The 19,352-nt window shown below is 42.5% G+C and overlaps 1 protein-coding gene across 7 annotated transcripts in view; it reads left to right on the top strand.

The window, feature by feature from the left end:
- Nucleotides 1-19,352, top strand: part of PRUNE2 (prune homolog 2 with BCH domain) — a 539,766-nt gene that overhangs the window by 140,750 nt on the left and 379,664 nt on the right. For all 7 annotated transcript variants that reach the window (XM_075318132.1, XM_075318117.1, XM_075318106.1 and 4 more), the window contains exon 5: nucleotides 7,548-7,700. In XM_075318132.1, coding sequence (XP_075174247.1) covers nucleotides 7,548-7,700 — 153 coding nt within the window. The remainder of the gene's footprint in view (nucleotides 1-7,547; nucleotides 7,701-19,352) is intronic.

The raw sequence follows: 19,352 nt of genomic DNA, 5'->3' as shown, positions 1-19,352 counted from the left end.
CCAAAACTTTGAGGACTCCACCAAGATGGTGAGCGGCGATGACGACATTATTAGCGTCACCATACCGCTTCTCTGCCTTCTAAAATGGTCTCTGCTCAAAAAACAACCATGATGCATTGCAGGCAGAGCGCGATGAGTTTGAGCAAGAAACAGTAGTGGGTGTGGGTGATGATAACACACAGCCCAGCCTCGTCTCATCACAACGTGCAGTGGAGGACTATGACGAGGAGGAGGATGAAGACATGGAGCAACTCTCTGGCCAAATTGAGGATATGACATGCAGTCATATCCTCGGTTCAGCGTGGCTGGCCAGAGGACAGGGTAGATGATGAGGAGGAGGAGGAGGAGGACAGCATGTTCAGTCATCGTGTTGGTCAGGATACTGAAGTGATGGCTGTTAAGAGTCTGGCACACATGGCTGACTTTATGGTAAGCTGCCTGTCTCGTGACCCTCGCGTTAAGAACATCTTGGCCGACAATCATTACTGGTTGGTAACAATGTTAGACCCACGCTAAAAGGAGAACTTTATGTCTGTTATTCCCGAGGCGGAGAGGTCAGGCAAAATGCAGCAGTTCCAGAAGGCCATAGTCACGGAAGTAGGCAAAGCATTCCCCTCACAAAACGCTAGCGGCATAGGTCAGGAATCAGTGGACAACCAAGGCGTACAGCCGAGAGGGGCACAAGTCCAATCCGCCAGAGGTAGGGGAACAGTCTTTAAGATGTGGGACAGTTTTCTCAGCCCCTCACATACCACAGCCCCTGAGGTGAGGGGTAGTGCCACAAGAAATCCTAAGTTTGGCCAGATGCTCAAGGAGTACCTTGCAGATCAAACAACTGTACTCCGACATTCCTCTGTGCCTTACAATTAATGTGTATCCAAGCTGGACACGTGGCATGAATTGGCTCTCTACGCCTTGGAAGTCCTGGCCTGCCCTGCCGCTAGCGTTTTGTCAGAGCGTGTTTTTAGTGCCGCAGGTGGAATCATTACAGATAAACGCACCCGCCTGTCAACTGTAAATGCTGACAGGCTGACTCTGATCAAGATGAACAAGGGTTGGATTTGGCCAGACTTCACCACACACACCAACAGCAAATTACAGCGGAATTTAAAGTTTGTAACGGGAATTTGCCATGTACCTCCACTCACCCATGGTAACACACTTCTGGACTTTGGCTAATCGCTGGACTGCTCCTCCTTCTCCTCATGCGCCATCATGGTGACCGTTACAATAGTTAAGCCGTTGTTTCAGGTATACCCCCAGTGGTACATTTTTTTGCCCATTCTTTCTGAATGGGCATTACAACGACAGGAGACCCGCTCCTTTGCAATGGGAACAATGTTTTGAGGCCCTCATGCACATCTCTATCCAGGGACAATGTGGAGCCTCCAAATTTTTGGCTGCCCTGCCTAAGGGCTATACTACAATAGACCCACTTCCTTACAATGGGCACTTCATGTTTACAGGCCATCATGCACGTCTCTATCCAGGGACAATATGGAGCCTGACGCTGCCACCGACTGCCACACACATGCTGTTTTTAAATGCAAGCACGGACGCAATAAGAACCTAACTGGTTTTTAGGAGCGACAATTACTGAGAAGTCTGACACTATCAGACACTGCTGACTGACGTGTATTATACACTAGACTTGTGCGTTATATAATAGTTTGTGCAAAACGCGCACCTGTACGCTGCCACCGACAGACACACACGTGCTGTTTTTAAATGCAAGCACGGACGCAATAAGAACCTAACTGGTTTTTAGGAGCGACAATTACTGAGAAGTCTGACACTATCAGACACTGCTGACTGACGTGTATTATACACTAGACTTGTGCGTTATATAATAGTTTGTGCAAAACGCGCACCTGTACGCTGCCACCGACAGACACACACGTGCTGTTTTTAAATGCAAGCACGGACGCAATAAGAACCTAACTGGTTTTTAGGAGCGACAATTACTGAGAAGTCTGACACTATCAGACACTGCTGACTGACGTGTATTATACACTAGACTTGTGCGTTATATAATAGTTTGTGCAAAACGCGCACCTGTACGCTGCCACCGACAGACACACACGTGCTGTTTTTAAATGCAAGCACGGACGCAATAAGAACCTAACTGGTTTTTAGGAGCGACAATTACTGAGAAGTCTGACACTATCAGACACTGCTGACTGACGTGTATTATACACTAGACTTGTGCGTTATATAATAGTTTGTGCAAAACGCGCACCTGTACGCTGCCACCGACAGACACACACGTGCTGTTTTTAAATGCAAGCACGGACGCAATAAGAACCTAACTGGTTTTTAGGAGCGACAATTACTGAGAAGTCTGACACTATCAGACACTGCTGACTGACGTGTATTATACACTAGACTTGTGCGTTATATAATAGTTTGTGCAAAACGCGCACCTGTACGCTGCCACCGACAGACACACACGTGCTGTTTTTAAATGCAAGCACGGACGCAATAAGAACCTAACTGGTTTTTAGGAGCGACAATTACTGAGAAGTCTGACACTATCAGACACTGCTGACTGACGTGTATTATACACTAGACTTGTGCGTTATATAATAGTTTGTGCAAAACGCGCACCTGTACGCTGCCACCGACAGACACACACATGCTGTTTTTAAATGCAAGCACGGACGCAATAAGAACCTAACTGGTTTTTAGGAGCGACAATTACTGAGAAGTCTGACACTATCAGACACTGCTGACTGACGTGTATTATACACTAGACTTGTGCGTTATATAATAGTTTGTGCAAAACGCGCACCTGTACCCTGCCACCGACTGCCACACACGTGCTGTTTTTAAATGCAAGCACGGACGCAATAAGAACCTAACTGGTTTTTAGGAGCGACAATTACTGAGAAGTCTGACACTATCTGGACTGTTTTAGACTGTGTACACCAGCCCCAGATATGATGAAGGCTGGTATACGGTCACCACTAGGAATGGCTATATACCCTGCCTGCCTGCCTGCCTGCCTGTATACTGCTACAATAGTCCTGACAAGGACTCTTCTGGTCACTAGCCTGTATTCCGACCTGGCTATACCCTGCCTGTATATAGCAACAATAGTCCTGAGAAGGACTCTGCTACTGTACTCCGACCTGGCTATACCCTGCCTGCCTGTATACAACTAGAATAGTCCTGAGAAGGACTTTTGGTCACACTGTTTGCAGCCCTGCAACTGAAAAAGCTATAAAGGGCCGCAAAGCTTTCCCTGAATCAGCGACACTCTCCCTGCACTGACTGTCTGGATAGCTGTGAGCAGAGCACAGCGCGCCGGCCGGTATAAAGGCTCGGTCACGCTGTGCAGGCCGGCCAATCACTGCAATTCCACAACTAACAGGGCTGTGGCATTGCAGTGGTCTGCCAGCCAATCCCTGCATGAGGGCTGGCTCTCAAAAGAGCGCCAACATGCAGAAATGAAGACCACGAGTACAGCACGAGTATCGCGAGATTACTCGGTCCCCGCCGAGCAGCCCGAGTACAGCGATACTCGTGCGAGTACCGAGTAGTTACAAGCATGCTCGCTCATCACTAATAATTACCACAAAATACTTGCAAAGGCTTCCTAAACGTTTAAAATGGCCCCTTAGTCTGGATCACTAGGCTACACAATCATGGGGGAAGACTGCTGACTTGACAGATGTCCAGAAGGCTGGCTGTTCACAGAGTGTTGTAGCCAAGCGTGTTAACCCCTTCACCCTGGCCACTAAAACACCCTTTTTGCCAGTCCATTGTTTGCTATTCTGACCAGTGTCACTTTGACAGGTTATAACTCTGGAACGCTTCAACGGATTTTGGCGATTCTGACTATGTTTTTTTGTGACATATTTTACTTCATGTTAGTGGTAAATTTAGGCCAATATTTATTGCATTTATGTGAAAATTTCAGATATTTGGCAAACATTTTGAAAATGTTGCAATTTTCAAACTTGGAAATGTTATGCCCATAAATCTGTTATGTCCGGGTGGTGGAAACACTGGACCGTACACCGGGTTCCCCTGGTGAGGCAGCCAGGCCGGTCACCCCTCCAAAGGGTCTTGATGCACGGCAGCCGAAGCACTATTGGTAGCAAGCCAGCCCGTAGGAGAGCTGGAAAGTAGATGTCGCTGAGAACACGGAGTTCTAGACGGTAGTCCGGGTGACGAGGCTCAGGGTCCGAGGCCGGGTTGAAGGGTCAGACTGAATCCGGAACCTGCTGAGCGAGGAGACGGGTCACCAAACGGAGCCAGGGACTGGAGACTGGCGGAGCTGCAGAGGTGGTGGAATCTCCGCCGAAGTCACCGTCAGTAGTACTGGAACGGACGTGGTCAGGACCGGCTGGCATGGCAGGACAGGCTCTGCGAGACAGACAGGGGTTAATACTGGACACAGCAATACGAGGACCTGAACTCCTAGCTTACTAAACACGTAGAACAGGCCCCGCCCACCAGGAAAGAGAATCCTAATATACCCTGTACCTGTCTATGCAATTTCCTGTTTCTGGGTGCTGGCCCTTTAAGAGAGGGTCAATGACCGCGCGCGCGCCCTAATGCGCATGCGCGAGGCCCGTGTGCCAGAAGCTAGTCCAGGGAGCGGTGCAGAGGAAGCAGGAGTGCCCGGGTGAGTGTCCCACGTCACAGAGGGGCGCCGGGAGCGGGAAGCAGGACACATGGAGGGCGCAGGCGAGGAAGAAGAGGCCGGGACAGGAGTGGTGAGCAGGGGATGCCGCCGGGAACCGGGGAGCGGACCAGGGGGACCGGAGAGTGGGCCACGGGGACCGGAGAGCGGGGCACGGGGACCGGGAAGCGTGACAAAATCCGAGAGTTATGTTACACAAAATAGTTACTAAATAACATTTCCCACATGTCTACTTTACACCAGTGAATTTTTTAAGCAAAATTTTATTTTGTTAGGACGTTAGAAGGGTTCAAAGTTCATCAGCAATTTCTAATTTTTCCAACAAAATTTACAAAACCATTTTTTTAGATTCCACATCACATTTGAATTTACTTTGAGAAGCCTAGGTGGCAGAAAATATCCCAAAAATAGCCTGGTCGTTAAGTCACGTAAAAACAGGACGTAATTTTTTCTGACAGTGGTCGTGAAAGGGTTAATGGAAAGTTGAGTGGAAGGAAAGAATGTGGTAGAAAAAGGTGCACAAGCAACTGGGATAGCCGTAGTCTATATAGGATTGTTAAGAAAAGGCCATTAAAAATTTTTGGGGAGATTCACAAGGACACAACAGCTGCTGGAGTCAGTGATTCAAGAGCCACCACACACAGACGTATCCAGGACATGGGCTACAACTGTTGCATTTCCAAAAAAATGTAAGCCTCAGAAATATGTTTTTTTTGGTTGCTACTCCTCCCTTAAAAAAGAAAGGCAATAAAAGCACGTCAAAACTTTGCATCCAGCCCATAAAAATTACAGGTCTTGAACACTTGTGACACAAAACAAACTTTTTATTATTTCCTTTTACAAATCTCTGAAGTTTTTTCTACAAATGAACATGAGGAAATGTGTACAAGTTTGGTATTATCAGAATCATACTGACCTGGAGAATAATGATGAGAGTAAAGCGGGCTTTACACGTAACGACATCACTAACAAGATGTCGTTGGGGTCATGGAATTCGTGACGCACATCCGGCCTTGTAAGCGACGTCGTTGCGCGTGACCCCGCAAGAACGACCGTTAACGATCAAAAATACTCACCATATCGTTGATCGTTGTCCAGTCGTTCCTATCCCAATTATCGTTGCTGTTGCAGGTACGATGTTGTTCGTCGTTCCTGCGGCAGCACACATCGCTATGTGTCACACCGCAGGAACGAGGAACAACAACGTACCTGCAGCCGCACGCATGAGGAAGGAAGGAGGTGGGCGGGATGTTCGTCCCGCTCATCTCCGCCCCTCCGCTTCTATTGGGCGGCCGCTTAGTGACGCCGCTGTGACGCCGCATGAACCGGCCCCTTAGAAAGGAGGCGGTTTGCCGGCCACAGCAACGTCGCTAGGCAGGTAAGTATGTGTGACGGGTGTAAGTGATGTTGTGCGCCACGGGCAGCGATTTGCCCGTGACGCACAACCGATGGGGGGCGGGTACGCTCGCTAGCGATATCGATACCGATATCGCTGTGTGTAAAGCCCACTTAACTTTTACCACAGACTGTATGTCGTAAGGACAAAGCCCCTAAAACCATGGCAGAATTGCTTTTTTTCTTCCCACAATTTCCCCCCCCCCATTATTCTGTACATTATATGGTGTCATTAAAAATTTCAACTTATCCTGTAAAAGACAAGTTTTGACAGAGCCATTTTGCCTGAAAATAAAAAAGTTATTGCTCTTGAAAGCAGATCAGGAGAAAATAAAAGTGCAAAAACAAAAGTTGGCTGTGGAGGGAAAGGGTTTAAAGGGGTACTCTGAGGAGATAAAAATTCTTCTACTGTCCCTGGCCTCATAAACTATAAAGATTAGATACACAGTGCTGTTTGTGTTCCTGTAATGTAGTGTGACGCAAAAGCTGCTATTTCTGCTCTATAGGGTGTGGTGGGTGCATGGTCTGCTCCATGCTATTGGTATTAGCCCCCTGATAATAGCTGCTTTTCTGCAATCAGAGAACAGGAGCATGGCCTGCTCCATGCTGTTGGTATTAGCCCCCTGATAAGAGCTCCTCTTCTGCAGTCTGAGAACAGGGGGCATGGCCTGCTCCATGCTGTTGGTTTTAGCCCTCTGATAATAGCTGCTTTCCTGCAGTCCGAGAACATGGGGCATGGCATCGCCTCCGCTCTGCCCCCTGCTCTCCTACAGAACAGAAGCAGCTATTATTAGGGGGCTAATACCAACAGCATGGAGCAGACCACGGTCCTTTGAGGGGTGATATAACATCCCAGAAGGAAGGGGGAGCAGCAAAGAGCGGTTCCAGTATCACAATGAATTGCAAGTACAGGAACAGTATTGTACATCTCATCTATATAGTTTATGAGGGCAAGTACAGAAGAAGACCATTTTGTCTCCCTGAAGTACCCCTTTTAATTGGTTTGCCAGTGAAAACAAGTTATTTATCAACAGGATAGGTAATAAGTTACTGATGGTCTGATCAGTATTCCCAATGGAGTACTTTAATCCTTTTTGCAAAATGGAGGTTGATGCATGACTGTCACTTCATTCATTCTCAATGAGGCTGAAGTATATGGAAGTGATGGTATGGATTGGCCTTCCCAGAGCCCCGATCTCAGCATTATCGAGTTTGTCTAGGATTATGTGAACAAACAGAAGAATTTCCTCATTCACAGAAGATCTATGGTTAGTTCTCCAAGATGTTTAGAATAACTTCTCTCCAGAGTTACTTAGAAAACTCAAGGGTTCCTATAAGAACTGATACTGTTGTGAAGGTAAGGTGTGGTCACACCATATATTGATTTGATTTCGATTTCTCTTTTGGTCATTCACCTTGCATTTTGTTAATTGATATTACCGTATGATTGCTCATAATAGTATGGATGGACAGGTGAATTTGTTTGTCATTTTGTCCTCAGGAAGCATTTTATTTAGCTGTTTATTTGCTGACCACGAAAAGGTATCAGAGCAAAAAGAAGAAATTCTGTGCATTCTTGAGGAGAGATTTCCAGATCTACCATCCCGACAGGATATTATAAATAGTCTACAAGAAACTAAACTTCATACTCAAGGTGAGGTCTTTTACTTGGATCATAATTTTATATGCCTCAGTACATACTGACTACCGGATGCTTTTGCAGTCTGGTTTCTCTGTTATGTTGTCATTGAAAACTCTAGGAACCTATTTCCCATCTCTGTTCTCTTTTTATATAATTGTTCATCTCATTTTATTAGAAACCTAATGTAATTATGTTGCATAATTGCACGTCTTTAAAGTGTTAAGGCTCATGCAGATATATGTGTAAATTAGTCCCATGTCGGACTGCAATACATGGACTGGCCATGGCTCTCCTGACCCAAGTGTAACAGCCTTATAGAAATATATGAAACTGTCATGCTCCAGTTGGGATATCCGACCCTCAAGCAGTCCATGCATTGTAGTTTGATATTGGATCCATGTGTACGAATGTCTGAATGGTCTCTTAGTCATGGTTTCGGATGACAGAATATGTGCATATGAGTAATAACACTAGAGTACATCTGGCCATTACATATGTCATATGTATTCTCTATTTTTCACCAGTTCTCCACCTTTATTGATTGACAATACTTTTAATATAATATTATGTTGTAATAGAATAATAGAATATGATAGTGAGGTCGATTCATCAATTGCGTTTAAGTAACTTTTCTTTGTCTTATGGTATTCGCTGACATTTTTTGCACCAAATTCTTCAAAATGATTCACACAGTACATGAATTTTGTGCAATATCAAAAAGGTGTATTTTTCTGAATTTAACTATTTTTGTGACATTCTAGTGTATAAGGTTGCAAGGTCCCTAAAATATTTCAAAAATTGGTTACATGCATAAAATTACTCCATGAAGAGATTGGGGAACATTTGCAACAAATGTAGTAATTTTTTTGAAAGGTTGCAAATGATGTATCAGGCAAAAACATTTGGAAACTCTGAACTCCGCCTACAGTAGTGAAATAAAAAAACACACTAGCACATATAAAATAAACTTATGTCACACAAAATAGTTAATAAATAACATTTGACACACATATATTTTACATCAACGCCATTTTTGAAACATACATTTTTTTGTAAGGAAATTTGAACGGTTAAAACTTTACCAGCAATTTCTAATTTTTCCGACAAAATTTACCAAACTATTTCTTTAGGGACCACATCACATTTGAAGTGACTTTGAGAGGCCTAGGTGACAGAAAATACCCAAGAGTGACACCATTCTAAAAATGGTACTCCCCAAGCTGCTCAAAACCACATCCAAGAAGTTTATTAACCCATCAGTTCCTTCCTTCATAGGAACTAAAGCAATATGGAAGGAGAGAATTACTTTTTTCTACAAAAATGTTACTTTAACTCCAAATTTAGTATTTTTACAAGGATAACAGGAGAAATTGGACCATAAAATTTGTTGTTTACTTTATTTTGAGTAAGCCAATACTGTGGGGGAAAACTACTATTTGCATGGACAGCAGGGCTCAGTAGGGAAGAAGCACCATTTGACTGTTGCAACGCAAAATTGTCTGGAATTGATAGTGGACGCCATGTCAAGTTTGTAGAGCCCCTGATGTGCCTAAACAGTTGAAACCCACCACAAGTGACCCCATTTTGGAAAATAGACCCCTCAAGGAATTTATCTACCTGTGTGTTGAGAACCTTGAACCCCCAGCTGCTTCCCAGAATTTTATAATGTTGAACTGAAAAAATAAAAAAATCATATTTTTCCCAGAAAATGTTGCTTTAGTTCAAAATGTAGCATTTTCACAAGGCTAATGGGTGAAAATGAACTACAGTGCTGTCCAAAAGTATTTGCACCCCTGCAATTCTGTCAGATAATACTCAGTTTCTTCTTGAAAATGATTGCAATCACAAATTCTTTGGTATTATTATCTTCATTTAATTTTTCTTCAATGAAAAAAAAAAAGTGTCATAGAGCCAAATTGGATATAATTCCACACCAAACATAAAAAAGGGGGTGGACAAAAGTATTGGCACTGTTTGAAAAATCATGTGATGCTTCTCTAATTTGTGTAATTAACAGCACCTGTAACTTACCTGTGGCACCTAACAAGTGTTGGCAATAACTAAATCACACTTGCAGCCAGTTGACATGGATTAAAGTTAACTCAGCCTCTGTCATGTGTCCTTGTGTGTACCACATTGAGCATGGAGAAAAGAAAGAAGACCAAATAACTGTCTGAGGACTTGAGAATCCAAATTGTGAGGAAGCATGAGCAATCTCAAGGCTACAAGTCCATCTCCAAAGACCTAAAAGTTCCTGTGTCTACGGTGCGTAGTGTCATCAAGAAGTTTAAAGCCCATGGCACTGTGGCTAACCTCCCTAGATGTGGAGGAAAAAGAAAAATTGAAGAAAGATTTCAACGCAAGATTGTGTGGATGGTGGATAAAGAACCTCGACTAACATCCAAACAAGTTTAAGCTGCCCTGCAGTTCGAGGGTAAAACAGTTATCCAAAAAAGGAAAAGTCCACAGCACCTTGGTTAAAAAACTTAAGTGCATGTGCAACAGCACAATTAGCACCTCAGGAGCGCACGTCCATGATCAAGGGATCACTTGAAATAACATACCGTACCAATAATAAGGATGACAGTGCTCCTCCGGGTGAAAAAACATACAATTTCTTTATTCCATCAGTTGTGTAACAGCAACGTTTCGACCTGATGGTCTTTGTCAAGCTTGACAAAGACCACCAGGTCGAAACATTGCTGTTACACAACTGATGGAATAAAGAAATTTTATGTTTTTTCACCCGGAGGAGTGCTGTCATCCTTATTATTCGAGGGTACAACAGTGTCAACCCGTACTATCCGTCGGCATCTGAATAAAAAGGGACTGTATGGTAGGATAGCCAGGAAGACCCCACTTCTTACCCCGAGACATAAAAAAGCCAGGCTGGAGTTTACCAAAACTTACCTGAGAAAGCCTAAAATGTTTTGGAAGAATGTTCTCTGGTCAAATGAGACAAAAGTAGAGCTTTTTGGGAAAAGCCATCAACATAGAGTTTACAGGAAAAAAAAAGAGGCATTCAAAGAAAAGAACACGGTCCCTACAGTCAAACATGGTGGAGGTTCCCTGATGTTTTGGGGTTGCTTTGCTGCCTCTGGCACTGGACTGCTTGACCGTGTGCATGGCATTAGGAAGTCTGAAGACTACCAACAAATTTTTCAGCATAATGTAGGGCCCAATGTGAGAAAGCTGGGTCTTCCTCAGAGGTCATGGGTCTTCCAGCAGGACAATGACCCAAAACACACTTCAAAAAGCACTAGAAAATGGTTTGATAGAAAGCACTAGAGACTACTAAAGTGGCCAGCAATGAGTCCAGACCTGAATCCCATAGAACACGTGTGGAGAGATCTGAAAATGGCAGTTTGGAGAAGGCACCCTTCCAATCTCAGGGACCTGGAGCAGTTTGCCAAAGAAGAATGGTCTAAAATTCCAGCAGAGCATTGTAAGAAACTCATTGATGGTTACTGGAAGCGATTGTTCGCAGTTATTTTGGCTAAAGGTTGTGCAACCAAGTATTAGGCTAAGGGTGCCAATACTTTTGTCTGGCCCATTTTTGGAGTTTTGTATGAAATGAACAATGATTTGATTTTTGTTTCATTCTCTTTTGTGTTTTTTCATTGCAAGCAAAATAAATGAAGATAATAATACCAAAGAATTTGTGATTGCAATTATTTTCAAGAAGAAACTGAGTATTATCTGTCAGAATTGCAGGGGTGCCAATACTTTTGGCCAGCACTGTATATAATTTTTGTTGTGCAATTTATCCTGAATATGCCAATACATCATATGCGGTGGAAAACTATGGTTTGGGCACATGGCAGTGCTCTGAAGGGATGGATAACCATTTGACTTATAGAACACAAAATTGGCTGGAAATGATAGCGAACGCCATATCGCGTTTGCTTAGCCACTGATATAATTCCCCACAAGTGACCACATTTTGGAAACTATACATCTCAACAAATTTATCTAGCTGTGTGGCAAGCACCTTGAACCTCCAGGTGTGGCACAGAATTTTATAGCGTTGATTTGAGAAAATAAAAAAATCACATTTTTCTCTCACAAATTTTTTTAGCCCCAAATTTTTCCATTTCCACAAGGGTAAGAGGATAAAATGTACCACAAAATTAAATTTGGGTAACTGGAGAAAATGCACCATAAAATTTGTTGTGCAGTTTCTCCTGTGTATGCCGATACCCAATATGTGATGGAAAACTATTATTTGGGCGAAAAACAGGGTTCAGAAAAAAAGGAGCACCATTTGACTTTTGGAGTGCAAAATTGGCTGGAATAGATAATGGACACTATGTCATGTTGGTCGAGCCTCTGATGTACCTAAATCCCCCACAAGTGACCCCATGTTGGAAACTATATCCCTCATGAGATTTATCTAGGGGTGTGGTGAGCATCTTAAACCCATTGGTGCTGTACAGAATTGTATAATTTTGGGACATGAAAATGAAATATTATGTTTAACTAAAAGGACACTGAAGACCTAAATTTTTCATTTTCACATGGGTAACAGGAGAAAATGGACCACAAAATTTGTTACCCAATTTTTCTTGACACTGGCAATACCTGATATGTGGTCAGAACCTACTTTTCAGGCATAATGCAAAGCTCAAAAAGTAAGAAGAAGGTTTGTGGGTGCCATGTCAAATTGTTTGTAACCCCATTTTACAAACTACACTTCTTAATGAAATCATCTAGTGTTGCAGTGAGCATAATGACACCAAATATGTTTCACCACTAGGCAGTGAAGACAAAATTTTTACTTTTTAACCACTAAAATGTTCTTTTAGCCACAAATATTGTATTTTCATTAAGTGAAATAGATAAAAATGACTACAAAATTGTTGCAGAACGTCTCGTGTATGTGACAGTATCCCATATGCGACTGTACGGTACCATTTGGCCTCATAGAGAAACTCAGAAGGGAAAGAGCGCTATTTGACTTTTGGAGCACGTAGTTTCCTAGAAAAGTTTGCAGACTCCATATACAGAGCCTGCAAGTGCTATAAGAGCAGATACCTGTCTCAAGTGACACTAACTCGGAACTGACACACCTCTGGGAATTCATCTACGGTTGTAGTGATAATCTTGACTCCATTGGTGTTTTCCAGAATCAAACAGCAATGGATGTTGCAGAGTGAAAATGGAAATCAAACATACAGAACATTTTGCAATAGATCATATTTATCCTGTGGTCTTCACAAGCAATTAGATCGGGGTTTCCATCTACATCTACAAAATACATAATTCAGATGAAGCCCCCGAAGGATCCATTCTCTGTCTTCTATTTGGCAGTATCTGTCTTTCAAATTATGCACAAAAGAGGTGGTCGACTGCAGTTTTATGCATGCGTAAAAAGAAGGGCAAGGACGGATCATAGCCAGAGAAAGTCTGTAGTGTTTCCATAGAGAATCTTCCTTCTGCGATTTTGTCTGAATCATATATTTCAGAGATTTACACAGAAACCTCGATATAAGCATTCAGCTTAGAGAGCAGAATAAATGTAAGCTGAGCCTTATTGCGATGTTTGGGAAGCAAAATAGACATTTATTTAAAAGAAAAAAGTTTTGGTACTGTGTTAGCCAGTTCAAAAATGATTGACTGCTCTCAGTGAGAGAAACAAAATTATTATCTTGTAGTTTTGATACCTTCTAATGGCTAACAAAAATAAAATAAATGTTACAATGGAAGCTTTCGAGACTTCTCACTCCTGATGAAGAGACCTGAGGAGTCTCAAAGCTTGCTGTGCAACATCATTTATTTTATTTTTGTTAGCCATTAAAAGGTATCAAAACTACGAGATTATAATTTTATTTCTCTTACTGAGAGCAATAAATCAGACATTTATTGGTTACGCTGTTCACTGTGCGGTATAAGTGATTACAAGGCTTTATTCTTCGAGTGGGCATGATTACAGTGATACCAGACTTATATAATTTTACAGTATATGTTTAGCTACTATCACACACTAAAAAAAATGATAAAAAAATAAGTTTTTGCTCCACCTTATTTTGAGAGCTATAATATTTCATTAGCTTTTCCGGCAGGGTCAGGTGAGGGCTTGTTTTTTTGTAGAATGAGTTGATGTTTTTATTGGTACCATTTTGGGCACATAACATAATTTGAGCGCTTCAATTCTGATTTTTGGAATGCAGAATGAAAAAGAACAGTATTTTTAGAATTGTTTTTCTTTTTGTTTTTATGACGTTCACCATATGGTAAAATTGAAAAAAACAGCTTTATAATTCGGATCAGTAAGATTACAGCGATACCATATTTATACAATTTTTTTATGATTTGCCACTTTTACACAATAAAAACAATTGCCCCTATTGTAACAAATCAGTCTGTGAAGTTTCTTTCTTCCTAAATATTCCACTTTCAGCTGTGAGTGCTATTATTGAAAAATAATAAAAAGTAGTTTCGCATTAAAAAAAAAATAAAATAAAAAATCTCCATTTAGTGTGAAAGTGTATACTATTATTTTCATGTTTTGTTTGTATAGATGGTAGATTTGTATAATAATGTAAATAAGTATTCCAGTCTGGTACTGTAAGAGGCTAGATGAAAATTTCTGGAATGTGTAGTTTTGCCAGTAATAATAGCTAAACAGATCATTCAAAAATTACTCAGTGAAACTAATTCTCAGCAAGTGTTTGTGCAATTTTTGAGCTCTGTCCCACTTGTATATAAAACAAACATGTAAAATGCGAGAAAAAACTCTTATTGCACTCTGACGAATGTTATTCAATGAGTCAGTGTTGATCTGCGAGGTTTTCATCAGCTGTATTCAGCCTGAGTAAGAAATGGCAGCATGGTTCAGTAAAACAACTTTACGCAGATCTTGGCTGATTTCTTTTGACTTTCCCATGATTCTACATAAAGATACAATGTGTTTTAGGTGTGCATTAAAATAGATCCACAGGTGTGTATCTAATTAACTCAGATGTTGCCAATAAACCTATCAGAAGCTTCCAAAGACATGACATCATCATATGGGCTGTCCAATATTTTTTAAAGTCATAGTACTATTAGAGTATGTAAACTTTTGACTTTGCAGAAGTGGCTTAAAACATTATCTCTCTCATTATTCTGGCATTTGGCAAATGTAAATAATTTTGGTTCCTAATTGACCTAAAACGGAAACGTTTATTCTGATTTCATGTCAGAGAGTGAGAAAAGCATGCAGATGTGTCTTTTTAGATAGTGTATGTAAAATTATGATTACAATTGTATATGCCAGGAAGGGGACCAGGATGGGGAACATATATACCAAGAAGGGGCCCAGCATGGGGGACATTAGTACAGAATTGTGGGACATTACACTATCAGCAGCAGATCCACCCATAACAATGTGTCATGACCACATTTTTTGCTTCAAATGTTGTTTTCCTACTCTCCTCCTCCTATATTGCAAAGTTTTATGTCATTTGTAAATGTAGGCTAGTTAAAAAAAAAGAAGAGTCATCCTGTTTCTTTCTTTCAGTGCTGTCTGCTTTAAATATCTTGTAATTTCTGGAGGAAAATGACAGTACATTTGTAATATTTTCCATGCATTTTTTTAGAACACATTAAGGCCTGCAACACACATCTGTGCCGCTGGTACGTGTTTGGGACTTTTTGACACGTACCGGCGGCACGAACACACGTGCACCAATGTTACGATATGGTAACAGTCACACACACGTAAAGCCACTCGGAACGTGTGTCCGTGTGTGCGTTTTTTAACACGGATGACATGTTTGTGTTTCACCGGCATCACGCAGACACGGACCCGCTAAAGTCAATGGGTCCTTGTCTGCATGTACGTGACATGGACGTGTGTTTTCCGTACAGTCCGTGTGTTTGTTTTTTTTTTTTAAAAATGGTGAAACTGCTCAAGACACACGGACTGCACACGGACTGCACACAGACATGACACGTACGTATCTCACACATACACGGACATTCAACACGCACGCACGGCAAGCATACGCCATCACACTGATGTCACTCGTACCGGAGAAACGGATATCCAAAACGGAACACGGACCTGAAAAACGAACTACGCGACACGCCCATGTTTTTTGCGGACGTGTTTCAGGCCTAATGCGGGCGTCACACGAGACGATCTATCGTGTGATGCATTGTCGGGGTCACGGTTTTCGTGACGCACATCCGGCATTGTTCGTGACGTCGTCTCGTGTGACACCTACGTGCGATCTCAAATCGGTAAAAAATCGTCGATCGTGTACTCGTCGCTTATTTTTAAAAAATCATTTATTCTTAATAGTGCAGGTTGTTCATTGTTCCCGTGGCAGCACACAGCGCAACTTGTGACACCCCGGGAACGATAAACAGAGCTTGCCTGCATCCCGCGGCACCCGTCGGCTATGCGGAAGGAAGGAGGTGGGCGGGATGTTTACGTCCCGCTCATCTCCGCCCCTCCGCTTCTATTGGCCGGCCGCTGTGTGATGTCGCTGTGACGCCGAACGTCCCTCCCCCTTCAGGAAGTGGATGTTCGCCGCCCACAGTGACGTCGCTCAGCAGGTAAGTACGTGTGATAGCGGTTTAACGACTTTGTGCGACACGGGCAGCGATTTGCCCGTGACGCACAAACGACGGGGACGGGTACGATCGCTTGTGCAATCGCACGATAGATCGTACCGTGTGAAGCCTGCTTAAGAGATATAGTCGTGTGACTTTCCAAATATCTATATCCACTGAGATATACCTGTAATTCAATGGAGAGCATTGAGTTGCATACAAATGTATGTGAATCCTAAAACTCCATACTGTTCTGTACTGTGGAGGTGACAGTGCCTTGTGTGATGCTGTACCGTCCCTCTGTAATGTGCTGTATTACAGAGGAAATCCACACTTAAAACAATGCTTGTATATAATGCCTCTGGCATTCTGCATTCAATATAGCATGCATAATCTTTTATAGATGATGTGCTATGTCTTTTAGTGCCATAGCATGTACAGTATATTGTACATCTGAACCCTTGAAGAGGATATGTAAAACTTTTTTTTTTTAATAAAATTTGGTTTCTTAATCAAAGCTTCAAAAATATTGATAAAATTAGCATATTAGAAAATGTTTCATATTGTAGTGGAAGACAAAATAATCTACAAGACCAAACTTTCATGTGTCTTTATTTAATAATATAAACATATCTAATTAGCAGATCAGTTCGTTTATATTTTATCAGTTTACTCCATTTTTCCATTTAACACTTTGTATTCCTTTAAGCACTTTTTTGTCATCCTTTTTCTTTATTTTTCTTAATTTTTGCTGTTTCACTAACTAAATGTCTCTCCTATCAAGAATACCGATTAAATAGTGTTGCTTGATTGAACTAATAGATCAAATACAAATAAATATCCACATAGAAATAATTAGCAGAAAGGAATGTAATTGCTTTCCTTCAAAGAGTATAATTATCATGCATGTATGTAGTTGTTTCTGTTTGATTATGCTTTACTACAAATAAACAATTAGTAGATCTTGTTATGCTTCACTATGTAACTTAATTTCATAAAGTAGATAATAGTAATTAGTGACCAGCCCAAATAATTCCATAGAAAAATTATACTGCACCAACCAGATAACTGACACACATCACTTGAGTCTGATTGATTCAGTGGCTGATATTTTCCTATGGAATTATGGTTATGAAAACAGTTAATGTTATTGAGATTTTTATTTTATTTTTTTGCAAATTATGGTGGAAAATAAGTATTTGGTCAATAACAAAAGTTAATTTCAATATTTTGTTACAGTATACAGTGCTGGCCAAAAGTATTGGCACCCCTGCAATTCTGTCAGATAATACTCAGTTTCTTCTTGAAAATGATTGCAATCGGGGGGGCGGAGCTAGCCGATGGCACACTGAGATGCTGTAAGAAGGAGCTCCCACACACCAGTGGTGAATTCTCACACTTCAAAGGCACTCACCGGGTCCAGGATCAGTAATGGCACGCAGGAGAGGACGGGCGACGAGTGTACAGACTCCAGAGGGGGAAGGTACAGATATCACCCGCTTTTTCGGGACCTCAGCCTCCCAGCCTGATACCTCTGCTCTCTCCAACATGGCGCTGGCAGACACTGAGGCAGGAGATAACGCTCAGCAAACATGCAGTGGAGCGACCTCACTGTCTCCTCACATAACAGCAGCCAGCTCAGCTATAAACATAGATAAGGCACAGCAGGACACTACAGAAGGGAGTGTTGAAAACCCCCTGTCCCAGCCACAAAAGCGACTGCCAGATGAACTGCAGGCAGAGCAGGGCCCCAGCTCTGTGATACAGCAGACCCCAGCAGCCATGGGAAGCAGATCTGTGACACCCGGAGAGGAGCCTGTAATACCACAACAGCACACATCACCTAAAGAACAAAGATCCCCCACCTCCACCCGCAGAAACAAGGGAGATAAGAATAAATCAGACCAGACACAGGAGCAAGAAGAAGATTGGGATTGGAAAGCACATATCAGATCAATTCCAACCAGGCAGGAAATGGACTCTTTGCTGGGGAAATTGAGGGAATCCCATAAGCAAGACATGGCTGCTATACAGTCAGAGATCAAACAAATTGGCCAGCGTGTAGCAGCTACAGAAGAGGTGCAGGAACAGGTATTTTCCCATATAGAATCACATCAACAAGTCCTATCAGAGCACACGGCCCAGATACAGGACATTCTGACCCACTTAGACGATATTGAAAACAGACATCGCCGTAATAACTTAAGGATTAGAGGCCTCACAGAAGCAGTGGCACCACCACAGCTGGATGAATGGGCACAAAAATTCTTTACCCGTCTCCGCCAACGTGACCCAGAACAACGCATAGAACTGGACCGCATCCACAGATCCCTAGGCCCCAAATCTCCTGATCCGGCCAGACCAAGAGATGTGATATGTCGGGTCCACTTCTATAAAGAAAAGGAGGCCATACTACAAAGATGCAGAGAGAAAGGAGCGGGTACATATAAAGGGACACCTCTGATTGTCCTACCAGACCTAGCACGGAGGACACTGCAACTACGCAAGGCCTTAAGACCACTACTCCAATCCCTCAAAGATAAGGATGTTCCATATCGCTGGGGATATCCGTTCCAACTCACAGCAAAGAAAAATGGGAAGTCGGCGGTCTTCCGGTCCTTGGGAGACCTCCCCAACTTCCTAGGGACTTTTGAACTGCCTATGATCAGCCTGCCAGATTGGCCAACCCCGGGAGGCCCTGCACCCTTACCACCAAGAGAGCACTGGCGACAAGTCCAGAAGAGAAGGGGTGGAGGATCCCCCCGTGATATACACCGCTGAATATCGCTGACCATCCAAAGAAAAGGACAAAAACTTCTTGGAAAACCAGGAGGCGAGATATAAATTGATTGTATTGGACTGCTTACCTGTTCATAGAGCGTCATGTATCAGTATCTTCTCTCCTCACGCTTACTTTCCTAGTCCCCCCCTTTTTTTTTTTTTTTCTTCTTTTCTTCTTTCCTTCTCTCTCTCCCTACTCCCCTCCACTCGCCCCCTCTCCCCTCCCCTTATACCTCTTCCTTCGTATCATTCCCACCTTGCGTCTTCCTCTTCACACACCTTCTATGAGCGCACTACTTCCTACAAACTAACTCTACTCAACCCATCTTCCCCTCCCCTGCA

Source organism: Anomaloglossus baeobatrachus, chromosome 1 (genome assembly GCF_048569485.1).
Source record: "Anomaloglossus baeobatrachus isolate aAnoBae1 chromosome 1, aAnoBae1.hap1, whole genome shotgun sequence".
Taxonomy (NCBI): domain Eukaryota; kingdom Metazoa; phylum Chordata; class Amphibia; order Anura; family Aromobatidae; genus Anomaloglossus; species Anomaloglossus baeobatrachus.
Note: the sequence above shows the minus strand (reverse complement) of the source record. Positions and strands in the feature narration are given on the sequence as shown.